We start from the raw sequence: 17,047 nt of genomic DNA, 5'->3' as shown, positions 1-17,047 counted from the left end.
TTTATGTCGTCGTTTGTGAATTCCAAGTTATTACTTTATTATTGTAACTAAATTTCTAGATGGTTTACAGTGAGTTCTCCTGAGATGAATTTTAGTCGGTTTTCTGCAGTTTTATAATATGGACTCTTAGGGCCGCTGTTGACCAGAGTGTTGGTGAATGAGAGCAGGGTTATAGCAGCACCTCCCATGTAACATCGACACAGTACAGAGAGAACACGACGGGTAGAGGACGGACCATTCTGGTGGTGGAATATTTTGTAAAAGAAAAGGACAAATTTCGATCTGCAAGAGATTTGCCTCAGATGACTGGGTTGTGCAGCTGTTCATTTGAGATTTGACATTGGAATCTGACGGGTATCTGTTTTTGTTTGGAGTATAAGTCGACTGGGGGAAATCATCGGATAGAACAATGAATCTGCAAGTACTGCTGTTTATCTGTCTCCTTTCCCTCGACTCGGTGTTCGGGCAGGTCAGCTACTCCATTCCGGAGGAAATGGCGAAAGGCTCTTTAGTGGGCAACATAGTGCAAGATTTAGGATTAGAAATAAAGCGTTTGATATCAGGTAAAGCTAAGATCTATACGAGGAACAATGACGGGTACATCGAGCTGAACAGAGAGAGGGGAGTCCTCCTCGTCAAAGAGAGAATCGACAGAGAGGTGCTGTGTACAGAGACGGCGCTCTGTGCTTTACATTTTCAGATTATTTTAGAGAATCCGATGGAGTTTTACACTGTTACCGTTCAGATCACAGATATTAATGATAATGCACCAGCATTTGAAAAAAATGAAATGAAATTCAAAATTAGTGAGTCAGCGATCACCGGAGCCAAATTTGTGCTGGAGAGAGCTGAGGATCTTGATGTTGGAATTAATGATCTTAAAAACTACGAATTAAAACCAACAGATAATTTTGCTCTGAAACTCCATAATAATGCTAACGGTAATAAAAACGTTGAGATGGTGCTACAGAAGCCTTTAGACAGAGAGAAACATGAGCAGATATCTCTGGTGTTAACGGCTGTAGATGGAGGAGAGCCGCAGATGTCAGGAACAATGCTGATTGTTATTACAGTGTTAGACGCTAATGATAATGCCCCCGTTTTTACACAGCCAACATACAAAGCTACAGTTACTGAGAACTCACCTAAAGGAACAGTTGTTGCCACTGTTTCAGCCTCAGATGCAGATCAGGGTTCAAACGGTAAAATAACTTATTCAATCACAAATACATTCGACAGTGTCAGGAAAGTATTTGAGGTAAATCAAGAAAACGGGGAAGTTGCATTAATTGGCGACATTGACTTCGAAAAGTCAAAACACTTTCAAATAAATTTACTTGCTAGTGACGATGGAGGACTCACAGATTCGTGTAAGTTAATTGTTGATGTGCAAGATGTAAATGACAACAGGCCTGAAATTAACATCATGTCGAAGTCAACTGTGATATCAGAGGATGCTAAACTCAATACAGTCGTTACAATGATAAATATTGAGGACATAGATTCAGGAGAAAACGGTAACGTGAAATGCTTCACTAGCGAAAATATACCCTTCATTTTAAAAACATCAACAAATAATTTCTATAGTTTAGTGACAGACAGTGATTTAGACAGAGAGAGATCATCTCAGTATAATATAACAGTGACGTGTTCTGATGAGGGAGTGCCCTCCCTCTCCAGCAGCGTCACTCTCACCTTACAGATCTCTGATGTGAATGATAACGCGCCTGTCTTTGAGAGGAGCTCATATGAGGCCTACATTGTAGAAAACAACACACCAGGCCTCTCTATATTCACAGTGAAAGCCAGAGACGCTGACTGGAACCAGAATGCCCGTGTTTCTTACATACTGGAGGACTCCTCTGTTAACGGAGTGCAAGTCTCCTCATATGTGTCCGTTAGTGCTGATAGTGGAGTCATCCATGCAGTGCGCTCTTTTGACTACGAGCAGATCAAAGACTTCCACTTCCGCGTCAAAGCGCAGGATGGAGGTTCCCCTCCACTCAGTAGCAACGTGACTGTGAAAGTACTGATCCAGGACCAGAACGACAACCCTCCTCAGGTTTTGTACCCAGTCCAGACTGGTGGCTCTCTGGTGGCTGAAATGGTGCCTCGTTCAGCAGATGTGGGCTATCTGGTCACTAAAGTGGTGGCTGTTGATGTGGACTCTGGACAGAATGCCTGGCTCTCCTATAAACTGCAGAAAGCCACAGACAGGGCGCTGTTTGAAGTGGGCTTACAGAATGGAGAAATAAGAACTATCCGCCAAGTCACTGATAAAGATGCTGTGAAACAAAGACTGACTGTTATAGTGGAGGACAACGGGCAGCCCTCTCGTTCAGCTACAGTCATTGTTAACGTGGCGGTGGCGGACAGCTTCCCTGAAGTGCTGTCTGAGTTCACTGACTTTACACACGACAAGGAGTACAATGACAACCTGACTTTTTACTTAGTGTTGGCTCTGGCTGTAGTCTCCTTCCTCTTCATCACGTGTTTAGTGGTTATTATATCAGTGAAGATCTACAGGTGGAGACAGTCTCGCGTCCTGTATCACTCCAGTCTCCCTGTGATTCCATATTATCCACCACGTTACTCAGACACTTTGGGGACAGGGACTCTCCAACACGTGTACAACTACGAGGTGTGCAGGACGACTGACTCCAGAAAGAGTGACTGTAAGTTCGGAGGAGCCGGTAGTCAGAACGTGCTGATAATGGACCCCAGTTCTACAGGGACGATGCAGCGGATACAGAGTGAGAAGAGCATCCTGGATGAACCAGACTCTCCTCTAGAGGTCAGTTAAATAATGTAGTTTCGTATCTGTGCCTTAATTTCTCTCTCAGTGTTTGGTTGCATTGATAGTGAACTGTTGCAGCTACTTCCGCATTTTTCAGAACCATGGACAGCATCCCATTATCTACAATCTTAGTCAGTGATAGGCTGTATATTATTTCACACGCACCTTACTTTGATTTAGTTGCAGTGTGTGTTAAAGCGGACTGATATCTCCCTTAGAGGTTAGACTACTTTAATCATGTTTTTATACAGACTGATTAAATAGTACACGTTTTTGAATGAGTCTTGGTGAAGGTATTTGATTGAATATCCAACTGGCTGTTTTGATATTTGGATATTTTTATTTTGCTTTAGTGCAGATTGAGCATATAGTACAAGTATTTACTGAATGCTTATTATACACATGGTTTCATAATGAACATTAATGTATTTTTTGACAAAACATCAGTGACACTTTAAATTTCTTACGTTAAAAATGGTACTTGCAATATTTGTATCTCTATGAAAGGACTTGTGATGGTCAAAAGTGTTAATAGTGTCGTTTTTAGACTTTAATTGTTTCAGGACCTTGGGCAGCGACATCTCAGCTTCGCCTCAATTTCCTCCCAAAGTTATTACTTTAATCTTTTAGTACTTCTTTCTTAATCTCTATAATATATTCTATATACGTTTTTTTTATACTTTTATTCAGATGTGGTTCATGTTTCTCTGGATACATTTTTATGGCTGAAGTTTCAAACAAAAGTAAGAGATTATAACCATAAATACTTCTGAAGTGGCGACTCATCGTTTGCAATGTTGCTTATTTGGCTATTATTACCTTATTTCAAGTTGCACTTCCCTAACAGTGACGTTTGCTGGACAGATTAGTTCATGTTGGTTTTCTGCAGTTTTGTATTTTGAACTCTTAGGGCCGCTGTTGACCAGAGTGTGCAGTGTGCACGGCTGAGTGTAGGGCTGTAGCAGCACCTCCCATGTTACACCACCATAAAGAAGAGAGAACACGACGGATAACAACGCACTTCTGGAGTATGTAGAATATCTGATAACAGACACAACGACCTCCGAGACTTTTCTTTTCTCTGTGTGGATTATACAGCTGAAATCTTGATATTTATCATTGGAGTGGATTGCTGTTTACTGGATCTATAACCGGACTGTCGAACCTCGCTGAGAAAACACCCGGATAGAACAATGAAAGGACAAGCGCTGTTTTTCATCTCTCTCCTCTCGCTCGGCTCGGTTATTGGGCAGGTCAGCTACACAATACCGGAGGAAATGTCGAAAGGCTCTTTAGTCGGAAATATAGCCCAAGATTTAGGATTAGAAACCAAACGTTTGACTTCTGGTAAAGCTCGAATTTATACCCGAGACAGCGACGGGTACATCGAGCTGAACAGAGAAAGAGGAGTCCTCCTCGTCAAAGAGAGAATCGACAGAGAGGCGCTCTGCAGACAGACGACGCCTTGTGCTTTACATTTTCAGATTATTTTGGAGAATCCGATGGAGTTTTACAGTGTTACCGTTCAGATCACAGATATCAACGATAATGCACCAACATTTGAAAAAAATGAAATCGATTTTAAAATAAGTGAGTCAGCAGTGATCGGGGCTAAATTTGTGCTGGAGAGGGCTGAGGATCTTGATGTTGGAATTAATGATCTTCAAAGGTACGAACTAAAACCAACTGATAATTTTGCTCTGAAGCTCCACGATAATGCAGATGGGAATAAAAACGTTGAGATGGTGCTACAGAAGCCTTTAGACAGAGAGAAACAGGAGCAGATATCTCTGGTGTTAACGGCTGTAGATGGAGGAGAGCCGCAGATGTCAGGAACAATGCTGATTGTTATTACAGTTTTAGACGCTAATGATAATGCCCCCGTTTTTACACAGCCAACATACAAAGCTACAGTTACTGAGAACTCACCTAAAGGAACAGTTGTTGCCACTGTTTCAGCCTCAGATGCAGATCAGGGTTCAAACGGTAAAATAACTTATTCAATCACAAATACATTCGACGATGTCAGAAAAGTGTTTAAGATAAATGAGGCAAACGGTGAAGTTAGTTTAATTGGAAATATTGACTTTGAGGAGTCGCGAAATTTTCGAATAAATTTACGTGCTAGTGATGATGGAGGACTCACAGATTCGTGTAAGTTAATTATTGATGTGCAAGATGTAAATGACAACAAGCCTGAAATTAACATAATGTCAAAATCAACTGTGATATCAGAGGATGCTAAACTCAATACAGTCGTTACGATGATAAATATTGAGGACAAGGACACTGGAGAAAACGGAAAAGTGCAATGTTTTATTAGCGAAAATGTACCATTCATTTTGAAGACCTCATCAAATAATTTCTATAGCTTGGTAACAGACAATGATTTAAACAGAGAGGTCGCCTCCCATTATAATATAACAGTGACGTGCTCTGATGAGGGAGTGCCCTCCCTCTCCAGCAGCGTCACTCTCACCTTACAGATCTCTGATGTGAATGATAACGCGCCTGTCTTTGAGAGGAGCTCATATGAGGCCTACATTGTAGAAAACAACACACCAGGCCTCTCTATATTCACAGTGAAAGCCAGAGACGCTGACTGGAACCAGAATGCCCGTGTTTCTTACATACTGGAGGACTCCTCTGTTAACGGAGTGCCAGTCTCCTCATATGTGTCCGTTAGTGCTGATAGTGGAGTCATCCATGCAGTGCGCTCTTTTGACTACGAGCAGATCAAAGACTTCCACTTCCGCGTCAAAGCGCAGGATGGAGGTTCCCCTCCACTCAGTAGCAACGTGACTGTGAAAGTAAAGATCCAGGACCAGAACGACAACCCCCCTCAGGTCCTGTACCCAGTCCAGACTGGTGGCTCTCTGGTGGCTGAAATGGTGCCTCGTTCAGCAGATGTGGGCTATCTGGTCACTAAAGTGGTGGCTGTTGATGTGGACTCTGGACAGAATGCCTGGCTCTCCTATAAACTGCAGAAAGCCACAGACAGGGCGCTGTTTGAAGTGGGCTTACAGAATGGAGAAATAAGAACTATCCGCCAAGTCACTGATAAAGATGCTGTGAAACAAAGACTGACTGTTATAGTGGAGGACAACGGGCAGCCCTCTCGTTCAGCTACAGTCATTGTTAACGTGGCGGTGGCGGACAGCTTCCCTGAAGTGCTGTCTGAGTTCACTGACTTTACACACGACAAGGAGTACAATGACAACCTGACTTTTTACTTAGTGTTGGCTCTGGCTGTAGTCTCCTTCCTCTTCATCACGTGTTTAGTGGTTATTATATCAGTGAAGATCTACAGGTGGAGACAGTCTCGCGTCATGTATCACTCCAGTCTCCCTGTGATTCCATATTATCCACCTCGTTACTCAGACACTTTGGGGACAGGGACTCTCCAACACGTGTACAACTACGAGGTGTGCAGGACGACTGACTCCAGAAAGAGTGACTGTAAGTTCGGAGGAGCCGGTAGTCAGAACGTGCTGATAATGGACCCCAGTTCTACAGGGACGATGCAGCGGATACAGAGTGAGAAGAGCATCCTGGACGAACCAGACTCTCCTCTAGAGGTCAGTTAAATAATGTAGTTTCGTATCTGTGCCTTAATTTCTCTGTCAGTGTTTGGTTGCACTGATAGTGAACCGTTGCAGCTACTTCCACATTTTTCAGAACCATGGACAGCATCCACTTTGATTTAGTTGCAGTGTGTGTTAAAGCGGACTGATATCTCCCTTAGAGGTTAGACTACTTTTACCTTGTTTTTATACAGACTGATTTAATAGTACACGATTTTGAATGAGTCTTGGTGAAGGTATTTGATTGAATATCAAACTTGCTGTTTTGCAATTTGGATACAATATTTTTATTTTGCTTTAGTGCAGATTGAGCATATAGTACAAGTATTTACTGAATGCTTATTCACATGGTTTCATAATGAACATTAATGTGTTTTTGGCAAAATATCAGTGACACTTTAAATTTCTTACGTTAAAAATGGTACTTGTAATATTTGTATCTGTATGAAAGGACTTGTGATGGTCAGTAGTTAGTAGTGCCGTTTTTAGACTTTAATTGTTTCAGGACCTTGGGCAGCGACATCTCAGCTTCCCCTCCATTTCCACCCAAAGTTATTACTTTAATCTTTTAGTACTTCTTTCTTAATCTCTATAATATATTCTATATACGTGTTTTTTTATACTTTTATTCAGATGTGGTTCATGTTTCTCTGGACACTTTTTTATGGCTGAAGTTTCAAACAAAAGTGAGAGATTATAACCATAAATACTTCTGAAGTGGCGACTCATGGTTTGCAATGTTGCTTATTTGGCTATTATTACGCTATTATTACCTTATTTCAAGTTGCACTTCCCTAACAGTGACGTTTGCTGGACAGATTAGTTCATGTTGGTTTTCTGCAGTTTTGTATTTTGAACTCTTAGGGCCGCTGTTGACCAGAGTGTGCAGTGTGCACGGCTGAGAGTAGGGCTGTAGCAGCACCTCCCATGTTACACCACCATAAAGAAGAGAGAACACGACGGATAACAACGCACTTCTGGAGTATGTAGAATATCTGATAACAGACACAACGACCTCCGAGACTTTTCTTTTCTCTGTGTGGATTATACAGCTGAGATCTTGATATTTGACATTGGAGTGGAATCCTGTTTACTGGATCTATAACCGGACTGTCGAACCTCGCTGAGAAAACACCCGGATAGAACAATGAAAGGACAAGCGCTGTTTTTCATCTCTCTCCTCTCGCTCGGCTCGGTTATTGGGCAGGTCAGCTACACAATACCGGAGGAAATGTCGAAAGGCTCTTTAGTCGGAAATATAGCCCAAGATTTAGGATTAGAAACCAAACGTTTGACTTCTGGTAAAGCTCGAATTTATACCCGAGACAGCGACGGGTACATCGAGCTGAACAGAGAAAGAGGAGTCCTCCTCGTCAAAGAAAGAATCGACAGAGAGGCGCTCTGCAGACAGACGACGCCTTGTGCTTTACATTTTCAGATTATTTTGGAGAATCCGATGGAGTTTTACAGTGTTACCGTTCAGATCACAGATATCAATGATAATGCACCAACATTTGAAAAAAATGAAATCGATTTTAAAATAAGTGAGTCAGCAGTGATCGGGGCAAAATTTGCGCTGGAGAGAGCTGAGGATCTTGATGTTGGAATTAATGATCTCCAAAGGTACGACCTAAAACCAACTGATAATTTTGCTTTAAAGATCCACGATGACGCAGATGGGAATAAAAACGTTGAGATGGTGCTACAGAAGCCTTTAGATAGAGAGAAACAGGAGCAGATATCTCTGGTGTTGACGGCTGTAGATGGAGGAGAGCCGCAGATGTCAGGAACAATGCTGATTGTTATTACAGTTTTAGACGTCAATGATAATGCCCCCGTTTTTACACAGCCAACATACAAAGCTACAGTTACTGAAAACTCACCTAAAGGAACAGTTGTTGCAACTGTTTCAGCCTCAGATGCAGATCAGGGTTCAAACGGTAAAATAACTTATTCAATCACAAATACATTCGACGAAGTCAGAAAAGTGTTTAAGATAAATGAGGCAAACGGTGAAGTTAGTTTAATTGGAAATATTGACTTTGAGGAATCGCGAAATTTTCGAATAAATGTACGTGCTAGTGATGATGGAGGACTCACAGAAACGTGTAAGTTAATTATTGATGTGCAAGATGTAAATGACAACAAGCCTGAAATTAACATAATGTCGAAGTCAACTGTGATATCAGAGGATGCTAAACTCAATACAGTTGTTACGATGATAAATATTGAGGACAAGGACACTGGAGAAAACGGAGAAGTGCAATGTTTTATTAGCGATAATGTACCCTTCATTTTAAAGACATCAGCAAATAATTTCTATAGTTTAGTAACAGACAGTGATTTAGACAGAGAGAGATCCTCTGAGTATAATATAACAGTGACGTGCTCTGATGAGGGAGTGCCCTCCCTCTCCAGCAGCGTCACTCTCACCTTACAGATCTCTGATGTGAATGATAACGCGCCTGTCTTTGAGAGGAGCTCATATGAGGCCTACATTGTAGAAAACAACACACCAGGCCTCTCTATATTCACAGTGAAAGCCAGAGACGCTGACTGGAACCAGAATGCCCGTGTTTCTTACATACTGGAGGACTCCTCTGTTAACGGAGTGCCAGTCTCCTCATATGTGTCCGTTAGTGCTGATAGTGGAGTCATCCATGCAGTGCGCTCTTTTGACTACGAGCAGATCAAAGACTTCCACTTCCGCGTCAAAGCGCAGGATGGAGGTTCCCCTCCACTAAGTAGCAACGTGACTGTGAAAGTAAAGATCCAGGACCAGAATGACAACCCCCCTCAGGTCCTGTACCCAGTCCAGACTGGTGGCTCTCTGGTGGCTGAAATGGTGCCTCGTTCAGCAGATGTGGGCTATCTGGTCACTAAAGTGGTGGCTGTTGATGTGGACTCTGGACAGAATGCCTGGCTCTCCTATAAACTGCAGAAAGCCATAGACAGGGCGCTGTTTGAAGTGGGCTTACAGAATGGAGAAATAAGAACTATCCGCCAAGTCACTGATAAAGATGCTGTGAAACAAAGACTGACTGTTATAGTGGAGGACAACGGGCAGCCCTCTCGTTCAGCTACAGTCATTGTTAACGTGGCGGTGGCGGACAGCTTCCCCGAAGTGCTGTCTGAGTTCACTGACTTTACACACGACAAGGAGTACAATGACAACCTGACTTTTTACTTAGTGTTGGCTCTGGCTGTAGTCTCCTTCCTCTTCATCACGTGTTTAGTGGTTATTATATCAGTGAAGATCTACAGGTGGAGACAGTCTCGCGTCCTGTATCACTCCAGTCTCCCTGTGATTCCATATTATCCACCACGTTACTCAGACACTTTGGGGACAGGGACTCTCCAACACGTGTACAACTACGAGGTGTGCAGGACGACTGACTCCAGAAAGAGTGACTGTAAGTTCGGAGGAGCCGGTAGTCAGAACGTGCTGATAATGGACCCCAGTTCTACAGGGACGATGCAGCGGATACAGAGTGAGAAGAGCATCCTGGATGAACCTGACTCTCCTCTAGAGGTTAGACTGCTTTAACATTGTTTCTACTGACTATTGTAGTGGCAATTTTAAAATTTAAAGCTCGTAGGGTTTCGTTACAAATAATAGCATATCAAGGTTTGAGGATCATCTTGTCTTAAACTCTCTTGTCGGCTGATGTTAGTATTTGTAGTCTCTAAAATATATTCATTCAGTGCTTTTATCTCTTTTTAGACCTCTTTGCTGAAGTTCACTTTTTCGTTATTGATCGAGTATTAATATTGATGTTTGTTTTCTTGTTACTTCAAAGGCAGATAAACAGCTGCCTTATTTTTACAATCTGAATTTGCATAATCTATGGAAGTTTATCTGATTGTTTCACTACTCCCTGCTCATATATATCAACCCTTTTTGCTACTTTTTGCCACTGATGTTGAACATACACCTACCCAAGTTTTCAATTGAATATATATATTGTGGTCTATATACTTGTCTTTCTTGAGGTCACTCCTATATTTTTGTGGGCATCAGTCATAGGATAGTTTGTAAGTGTTGGCACATTAATCCGTGTCTTGTGGTTGAACTTCTGCAGTGATGTCGGTCGTTTATCAGAATGTCTCAATTTCAGAACCTCGGACAGCGACAATAACTTTGTCTGCTTCTTTTTCTTCTTCTCAGTGTTTCCCATTTATATAGTGAGATGTGTTTTTACGTTATTCACTTCTCTGGCTAAATTGTTCCAGATTTTTTAATCTGTGTGCTTTTTATGATTTTAATCAAATTTAGTTATTTTTTAAAATGACTCTCTATATAAAGACATCATTCCATAGTTAAAGTGACGGCAGAACATGGCTGTAGCACCCATGGGTTTGGGCATATGTTAATATTACAGCTCTATTTATAATTACTTTCATTCAACTTCAGATTTTTTCACAGTGAGTCTTCTGAACATATATTCTATTATGTTGTATTTCTGCAGTTTTACATTGTGGACTCTTAGGGCCGCTGTTGACCAGAGTGTCGACGGCTGGCAGTAACAGTGGGGTTGCAGCAGCACCTCCCATGTAACATCGACATAATAAAGAAAGAGCAGGACGGGAAAGAACGGTCATTCGAGTCGTACAGAATATTTGAAAAGAAGACGTCGACATTTGGGGACTTTCTTTCTCTTGTGTGGATTATTTATACAGGCGCTGAATCAACATTTGATACTGGAATCGATATCATTTTTTTGTCGGATATAAACACGCTGAATCAGGCGGAAACGATTCAGATAGAACAATGAAAAGGCAAGTACTGCTGTTAATCTGTCTCCTCTCCGTCGGCTCGGTCCTCGGGCAGGTCAGCTACTCTATTCCGGAGGAAATGGCCAAAGGATCTTTAGTGGGCAACATAGCACAAGATTTAGGCTTACAAACCAAACGTCTGGTATCTGGTAAAGCGCGAATTTATACCCGAGACAGCGACGGGTACATCGAGCTGAACAGAGAAAGAGGAGTCCTCCTCGTCAAAGAGAGAATCGACAGAGAGGCGCTCTGCAGACAGACGACGCCTTGTGCTTTACATTTTCAGATTATTTTGGAGAATCCGATGGAGTTTTACAGTGTTACCGTTCAGATCACAGATATTAATGACAACACACCAACCTTTGAAAAAGGTGAGATGAAATTCAAAATTAGTGAATCAGCAGTGATCGGGGCTAAATTTGTACTGGAGAGGGCTGTGGATCTTGATGTTGGAATTAATGATCTAAAAAGCTACGAATTAAGACCGACTGATAATTTTGCTCTGAAACTGCGCAATAACGCAGATGGGAATAAAAACGTTGAGATGGTGCTACAGAAGCCTTTAGACAGAGAGAAACAGGAGCAGATATCTCTGGTGTTAACGGCTGTAGATGGAGGAGAGCCGCAGATGTCAGGAACAATGCTGATTGTTATTACAGTTTTAGACGCTAATGATAATGCCCCCGTTTTTACACAGCCAACATACAAAGCTACAGTTACTGAGAACTCACCTAAAGGAACAGTTGTTGCCACTGTTTCAGCCTCAGATGCAGATCAGGGTTCATACGGTAAAATAACGTATTCGATAACAAATACTTTAGATGATATCAGGAAATTATTTGAGATAAATGAGAAAAACGGCGAAGTTACTTTATTTGGAAATATTGATTTTGAGGAGTCACGAAACTATCAAATAAATGTACTTGCTAGTGACGATGGAGGACTCACAGATTCTTCTAAGTTAATTGTCGATGTGCAAGATGTAAATGACAACAAACCTGAAATTAACATAATGTCGAAGTCAACTGTGATATCAGAAGATGCTAAACTCAATACAGTTGTTACAATGATAAATATTGAGGACCTAGATTCAGGAGAAAACGGTAACGTGAAATGTTTTATCAGCGAAAATATACCCTTCATTTTAAAAACATCTACAAATAATTTCTATAGTTTAGTGACAGACAGTGATTTAGACAGAGAGATTGCTTCTCAGTATAATATAACAGTGACGTGCTCTGATGAAGGAGTGCCCTCCCTCTCCAGCAGCGTCACTCTCACCTTACAGATCTCTGATGTGAATGATAACGCGCCTGTCTTTGAGAGGAGCTCATATGAGGCCTACATTGTAGAAAACAACACACCAGGCCTCTCTATATTCACAGTGAAAGCCAGAGACGCTGACTGGAACCAGAATGCCCGTGTTTCTTACATACTGGAGGACTCCTCTGTTAACGGAGTGCCAGTCTCCTCATATGTGTCCGTTAGTGCTGATAGTGGAGTCATCCATGCAGTGCGCTCTTTTGACTACGAGCAGATCAAAGACTTCCACTTCCGCGTCAAAGCGCAGGATGGAGGTTCCCCTCCACTCAGTAGCAACGTGACCGTGAAAATACTGATCCAGGACAAGAACGACAACCCCCCTCAGGTCTTGTACCCAGTCCAGACTGGTGGCTCTCTGGTGGCTGAAATGGTTCCTCGTTCAGCAGATGTGGGCTATCTGGTCACTAAAGTGGTGGCTGTTGATGTGGACTCTGGACAAAATGCCTGGCTCTCCTATAAACTGCAGAAAGCCACAGACAGGGCGCTGTTTGAAGTGGGCTTACAGAATGGAGAAATAAGAACTATCCGCCAAGTCACTGATAAAGATGCTGTGAAACAAAGACTGACTGTTATAGTGGAGGACAACGGGCAGCCCTCTCGTTCAGCTACAGTCATTGTTAACGTGGCGGTGGCGGACAGCTTCCCCGATGTGCTGTCTGAGTTCACTGACTTTACACACGACAAGGAGTACAATGACAACCTGACTTTTTACTTAGTGTTGGCTCTGGCTGTAGTCTCCTTCCTCTTCATCACGTGTTTAGTGGTTATTATCTCAGTGAAGATCTACAGGTGGAGACAGTCTCGCGTCCTGTATCACTCCAGTCTACCTGTGATTCCATATTATCCACCACGTTACTCAGACACTTTGGGGACAGGGACTCTCCAACACGTTTACAACTACGAGGTGTGCAGGACGACTGACTCCAGAAAGAGTGACTGTAAGTTCGGAGGAGCCGGTAGTCAGAACGTGCTGATAATGGACCCCAGTTCTACAGGGACGATGCAGCGGATACAGAGTGAGAAGAGCATCCTGGATGAACCAGACTCTCCTCTAGAGGTTAGAAATTCCCCTCTTTGGTTATTGCAAAGCTGCATCTTGAAATGTTTGTCTCAAAGCTGACAACAGAATTTCAGCACCATGGACAGAGGCAGTACTATGTTACACACATCCACTCTCTCTCTCTCTCTCTCTCTCTCTCTCTCTCTCTCTCTCTCTCTCTCTCTCTCTCTCTCTCTCTCTCTTTATTTCATGCCATAGTTGTAATAATATGCGGTCAGTTGTGTGGTTTTTGTAGTTATATGTGCCATTTGTGTGATGTTTGGATGGAGGGCACCACCTTTTTGATAAATCATTTTAAAGTTGTTTTATTGTGCCAGTAATACATATAATGCACATTCCTAATTTCAACTGATATTAAATTTACTTTTCTTGCAATTCCACTATATGAACTCCATGGGCCGCTGTTGGTCAACGTGTTGCAGCCGTGGAGAGGATTTTAAGCAGATCCTCCCATGTCATGTCGTTATTTCAGAGAAAGAAAAGGGGAGAAAGCACTGTTCACGGACAGATAGCCTCTTAGATGGAAACACTGAGCTGTTAGACTCTTCTTAAACATTTGTGGATTTACTCGATATTCTTTGATCTATTCATTTTCACATGGAGATATTTTTGTTGTGAAACCAAGTGAAATACCTTTTTTTGTGGCGCAAACGTGAACTATGGATAGAACAATGGGACGGCAAGTACTGTTTTTCATCTCGATCTTCTCTCTCGGTGCAGTTCTCGGTCAAGTCAGCTACTCTATTCCGGAGGAAATGGCAAAGGGCTCTGTCGTGGGCAACATAGCACGGGATTTAGGTTTGGATGTGAAAAGATTAAAGTCAGGCAAAGCCCGTATATTTACGGGCGACAGCGCAGAATACATCGAGCTGAGCAGAGAAAGAGGAGTCCTCCTCGTGAAAGAGAAAATAGACAGAGAGGCGCTCTGCAGACAGACGACGCCTTGTGCGTTACATCTGCAGATTATTCTAGAGAACCCAATGGAGCTTTTTCGAATAACAGTAGAGATTACCGACATCAACGACAACAGTCCCAGTTTTAAAAACGACGAGAGACGTTTTGAAATTAGCGAATCCGCAGTTACAGGATCTAAATTTGTGTTAGAGAGAGCGGTCGATGCAGACATTGGCTTAAATGGACTGAAAAATTACACCTTGAAACCTACAGATAATTTTGTACTGAACATACAAAGTCATGCAGATGGGATTAAAAAGGTTGAAATGGTGTTGCACAAGCCGTTAGATCGAGAGAAAGATGAACAAATATCGTTGTTGTTAACAGCTGTAGATGGAGGAGAACCTCAGATGTCTGGTACAGTAAAGATTTATGTGACGGTGCTCGATGCAAACGACAATGCTCCTGTTTTTACGCAGTCCGTTTATAAGGCAGCCATAGCGGAAAATTCTCAGAAAGGAACAACACTGACAACAGTGAGTGCTTCTGATGCAGATAAAGGAACAAACGGGGACGTTTCATATTCAGTGTCGAGCACTATGGACAGTGTGTCTGATATATTTACAATAAATAAAAACGGCGAAGTAATACTAACCGGTGAGGTTAACTTTGAAAAAGCAAAATATTACCGAATCGATATCGAAGCCAGAGACAGTGGTGGTCTTTCTGATTCCAGTAAGATTATTGTTGATGTTATTGATATTAATGATAATAAACCTGTAATCAGTATACTTTCCAAATCTGATTCAATCCCAGAAGACTCTCCCCAAAATACAGTTATAGTTATGTTCAGTGTCCTTGACCCTGATTCAAGTAACAATGGTCAAGTGAACTGCAGAATAAACGGCAACATACCGTTTAGTATTACCACTTCTTCTAATGATTTCTATAGTTTAGTGACAGACAGTGATTTAGACAGAGAGAGATCCTCTCAGTATAATATAACAGTGACGTGCTCTGATGAGGGAGTGCCCTCCCTCTCCAGCAGCGTCACTCTCACCTTACAGATCTCTGATGTGAATGATAACGCGCCTGTCTTTGAGAGGAGCTCATATGAGGCCTACATTGTAGAAAACAACACACCAGGCCTCTCTATATTCACAGTGAAAGCCAGAGACGCTGACTGGAACCAGAATGCCCGTGTTTCTTACATACTGGAGGACTCCTCTGTTAACGGAGTGCCAGTCTCCTCATATGTGTCCGTTAGTGCTGATAGTGGAGTCATCCATGCAGTGCGCTCTTTTGACTACGAGCAGATCAAAGACTTCCACTTCCGCGTAAAAGCGCAGGATGGAGGTTCCCCTCCACTCAGTAGCAACGTGACTGTGAAAATACTGATCCAGGACCAGAACGACAACCCTCCTCAGGTCCTGTACCCAGTCCAGACTGGTGGCTCTCTGGTGGCTGAAATGGTGCCTCGTTCAGCAGATGTGGGCTATCTGGTCACTAAAGTGGTGGCTGTTGATGTGGACTCTGGACAGAATGCCTGGCTCTCTTATAAACTGCAGAAAGCCATAGACAGGGCGCTGTTTGAAGTGGGCTTACAGAATGGAGAAATAAGAACTATCCGCCAAGTCACTGATAAAGATGCTGTGAAACAAAGACTGACTGTTATAGTGGAGGACAACGGGCAGCCCTCTCGTTCAGCTACAGTCATTGTTAACGTGGCGGTGGCGGACAGCTTCCCTGAAGTGCTGTCTGAGTTCACTGACTTTACACACGACAAGGAGTACAATGACAACCTGACTTTTTACTTAGTGTTGGCTCTGGCTGTAGTCTCCTTCCTCTTCATCACGTGTTTAGTGGTTATTATATCAGTGAAGATCTACAGGTGGAGACAGTCTCGCGTCCTGTATCACTCCAGTCTCCCTGTGATTCCATATTATCCACCACGTTACTCAGACACTTTGGGGACAGGGACACTCCAACACGTGTACAACTACGAGGTGTGCAGGACGACTGACTCCAGAAAGAGTGACTGTAAGTTCGGAGGAGCCGGTAGTCAAAACGTGCTGATAATGGACCCCAGTTCTACAGGGACGATGCAGCGGATACAGAGTGAGAAGAGCATCCTGGATGAACCAGACTCTCCTCTAGAGGTTAGTCTCATGGAATAACACAACGTGTTGCAATACGCCTTTATTGACAACACTTTTTTCTATCTATTCATTATGTTGCTCACTAAACTTGGGGCTCTTGGAATGCTCAGAATCATAATACAATGCAATACAATGCATAATACAGTGCTTTCTTCTTTAGCCTGTTTCTCATCCTTACAACCTTTGTCCTTATTAGTCTTATAAAGACACCTTTAACTTCAACTTTAATAGACATGTCCCTTGGCAGAACACCCATTGAGTATTTGAGTTGTTGGTTGCAGATGTTAGAGTGCATGTGATCTGTCCTGCTCAGATTCACAGTGTACATTAATTTATTATAACATTTGTTCCATCTGGCTTGCTATCATATCCCCCTGTATTAGTGATTACATATTTGTCATCCGTTTCCCTAGCAAAGACAATGCCTTCTTAAAGTCTGCTGCTGTTTTTCGGT

At 42.4% G+C, this 17,047-nt stretch overlaps 5 protein-coding genes across 20 annotated transcripts in view; all 5 read left to right on the top strand.

Moving 5' to 3' along the window:
* The window catches only part of LOC141775468 (protocadherin gamma-C5-like), a 227,851-nt gene that overhangs the window by 113,310 nt on the left and 97,494 nt on the right, over positions 1-17,047 (top strand). Inside the window, exon 1 of one of the 16 annotated variants that reach the window (XM_074648871.1) lies at positions 7,316-9,913. The exons of 14 other annotated variants lie outside the window; for them this stretch is intronic. In XM_074648871.1, the coding sequence (XP_074504972.1) occupies positions 7,529-9,913 (2,385 nt within the window). In that variant the 5' untranslated portion in view covers positions 7,316-7,528. Of the gene's footprint in view, positions 1-7,315; positions 9,914-17,047 lie in introns of those variants that run through there. One more of the 16 variants, XM_074648887.1, reaches the window with a different exon arrangement.
* Positions 4-3,192, top strand: LOC141775489 (protocadherin gamma-A5-like). The gene has a single exon (XM_074648918.1). The coding sequence runs from the start codon at positions 410-412 to the stop codon at positions 2,801-2,803; it is 2,394 nt and encodes a 797-aa protein (XP_074505019.1). The 5' UTR covers positions 4-409; the 3' UTR covers positions 2,804-3,192.
* LOC141775492 (protocadherin gamma-A2-like) lies at positions 3,530-6,399 on the top strand. The gene has a single exon (XM_074648922.1). It carries the CDS (start codon positions 3,991-3,993, stop codon positions 6,382-6,384), a length of 2,394 nt encoding a protein of 797 aa, XP_074505023.1. The 5' UTR covers positions 3,530-3,990; the 3' UTR covers positions 6,385-6,399.
* Positions 9,952-13,719, top strand: LOC141775478 (protocadherin beta-16-like). The gene has a single exon (XM_074648907.1). The coding sequence runs from the start codon at positions 11,153-11,155 to the stop codon at positions 13,598-13,600; it is 2,448 nt and encodes an 815-aa protein (XP_074505008.1). The 5' UTR covers positions 9,952-11,152; the 3' UTR covers positions 13,601-13,719.
* On the top strand, positions 13,948-16,612 carry LOC141775484 (protocadherin beta-16-like). The gene has a single exon (XM_074648914.1). It carries the CDS (start codon positions 14,200-14,202, stop codon positions 16,609-16,611), a length of 2,412 nt encoding a protein of 803 aa, XP_074505015.1. The 5' UTR covers positions 13,948-14,199; the 3' UTR covers position 16,612.

The sequence above is a fragment of the Sebastes fasciatus genome, chromosome 10 (assembly GCF_043250625.1).
Source record: "Sebastes fasciatus isolate fSebFas1 chromosome 10, fSebFas1.pri, whole genome shotgun sequence".
Classification (NCBI taxonomy): domain Eukaryota; kingdom Metazoa; phylum Chordata; class Actinopteri; order Perciformes; family Sebastidae; genus Sebastes; species Sebastes fasciatus.
The sequence above is the reverse complement of the archived record's forward strand: the minus strand, read 5'-3'. Positions and strand labels throughout refer to the sequence as shown.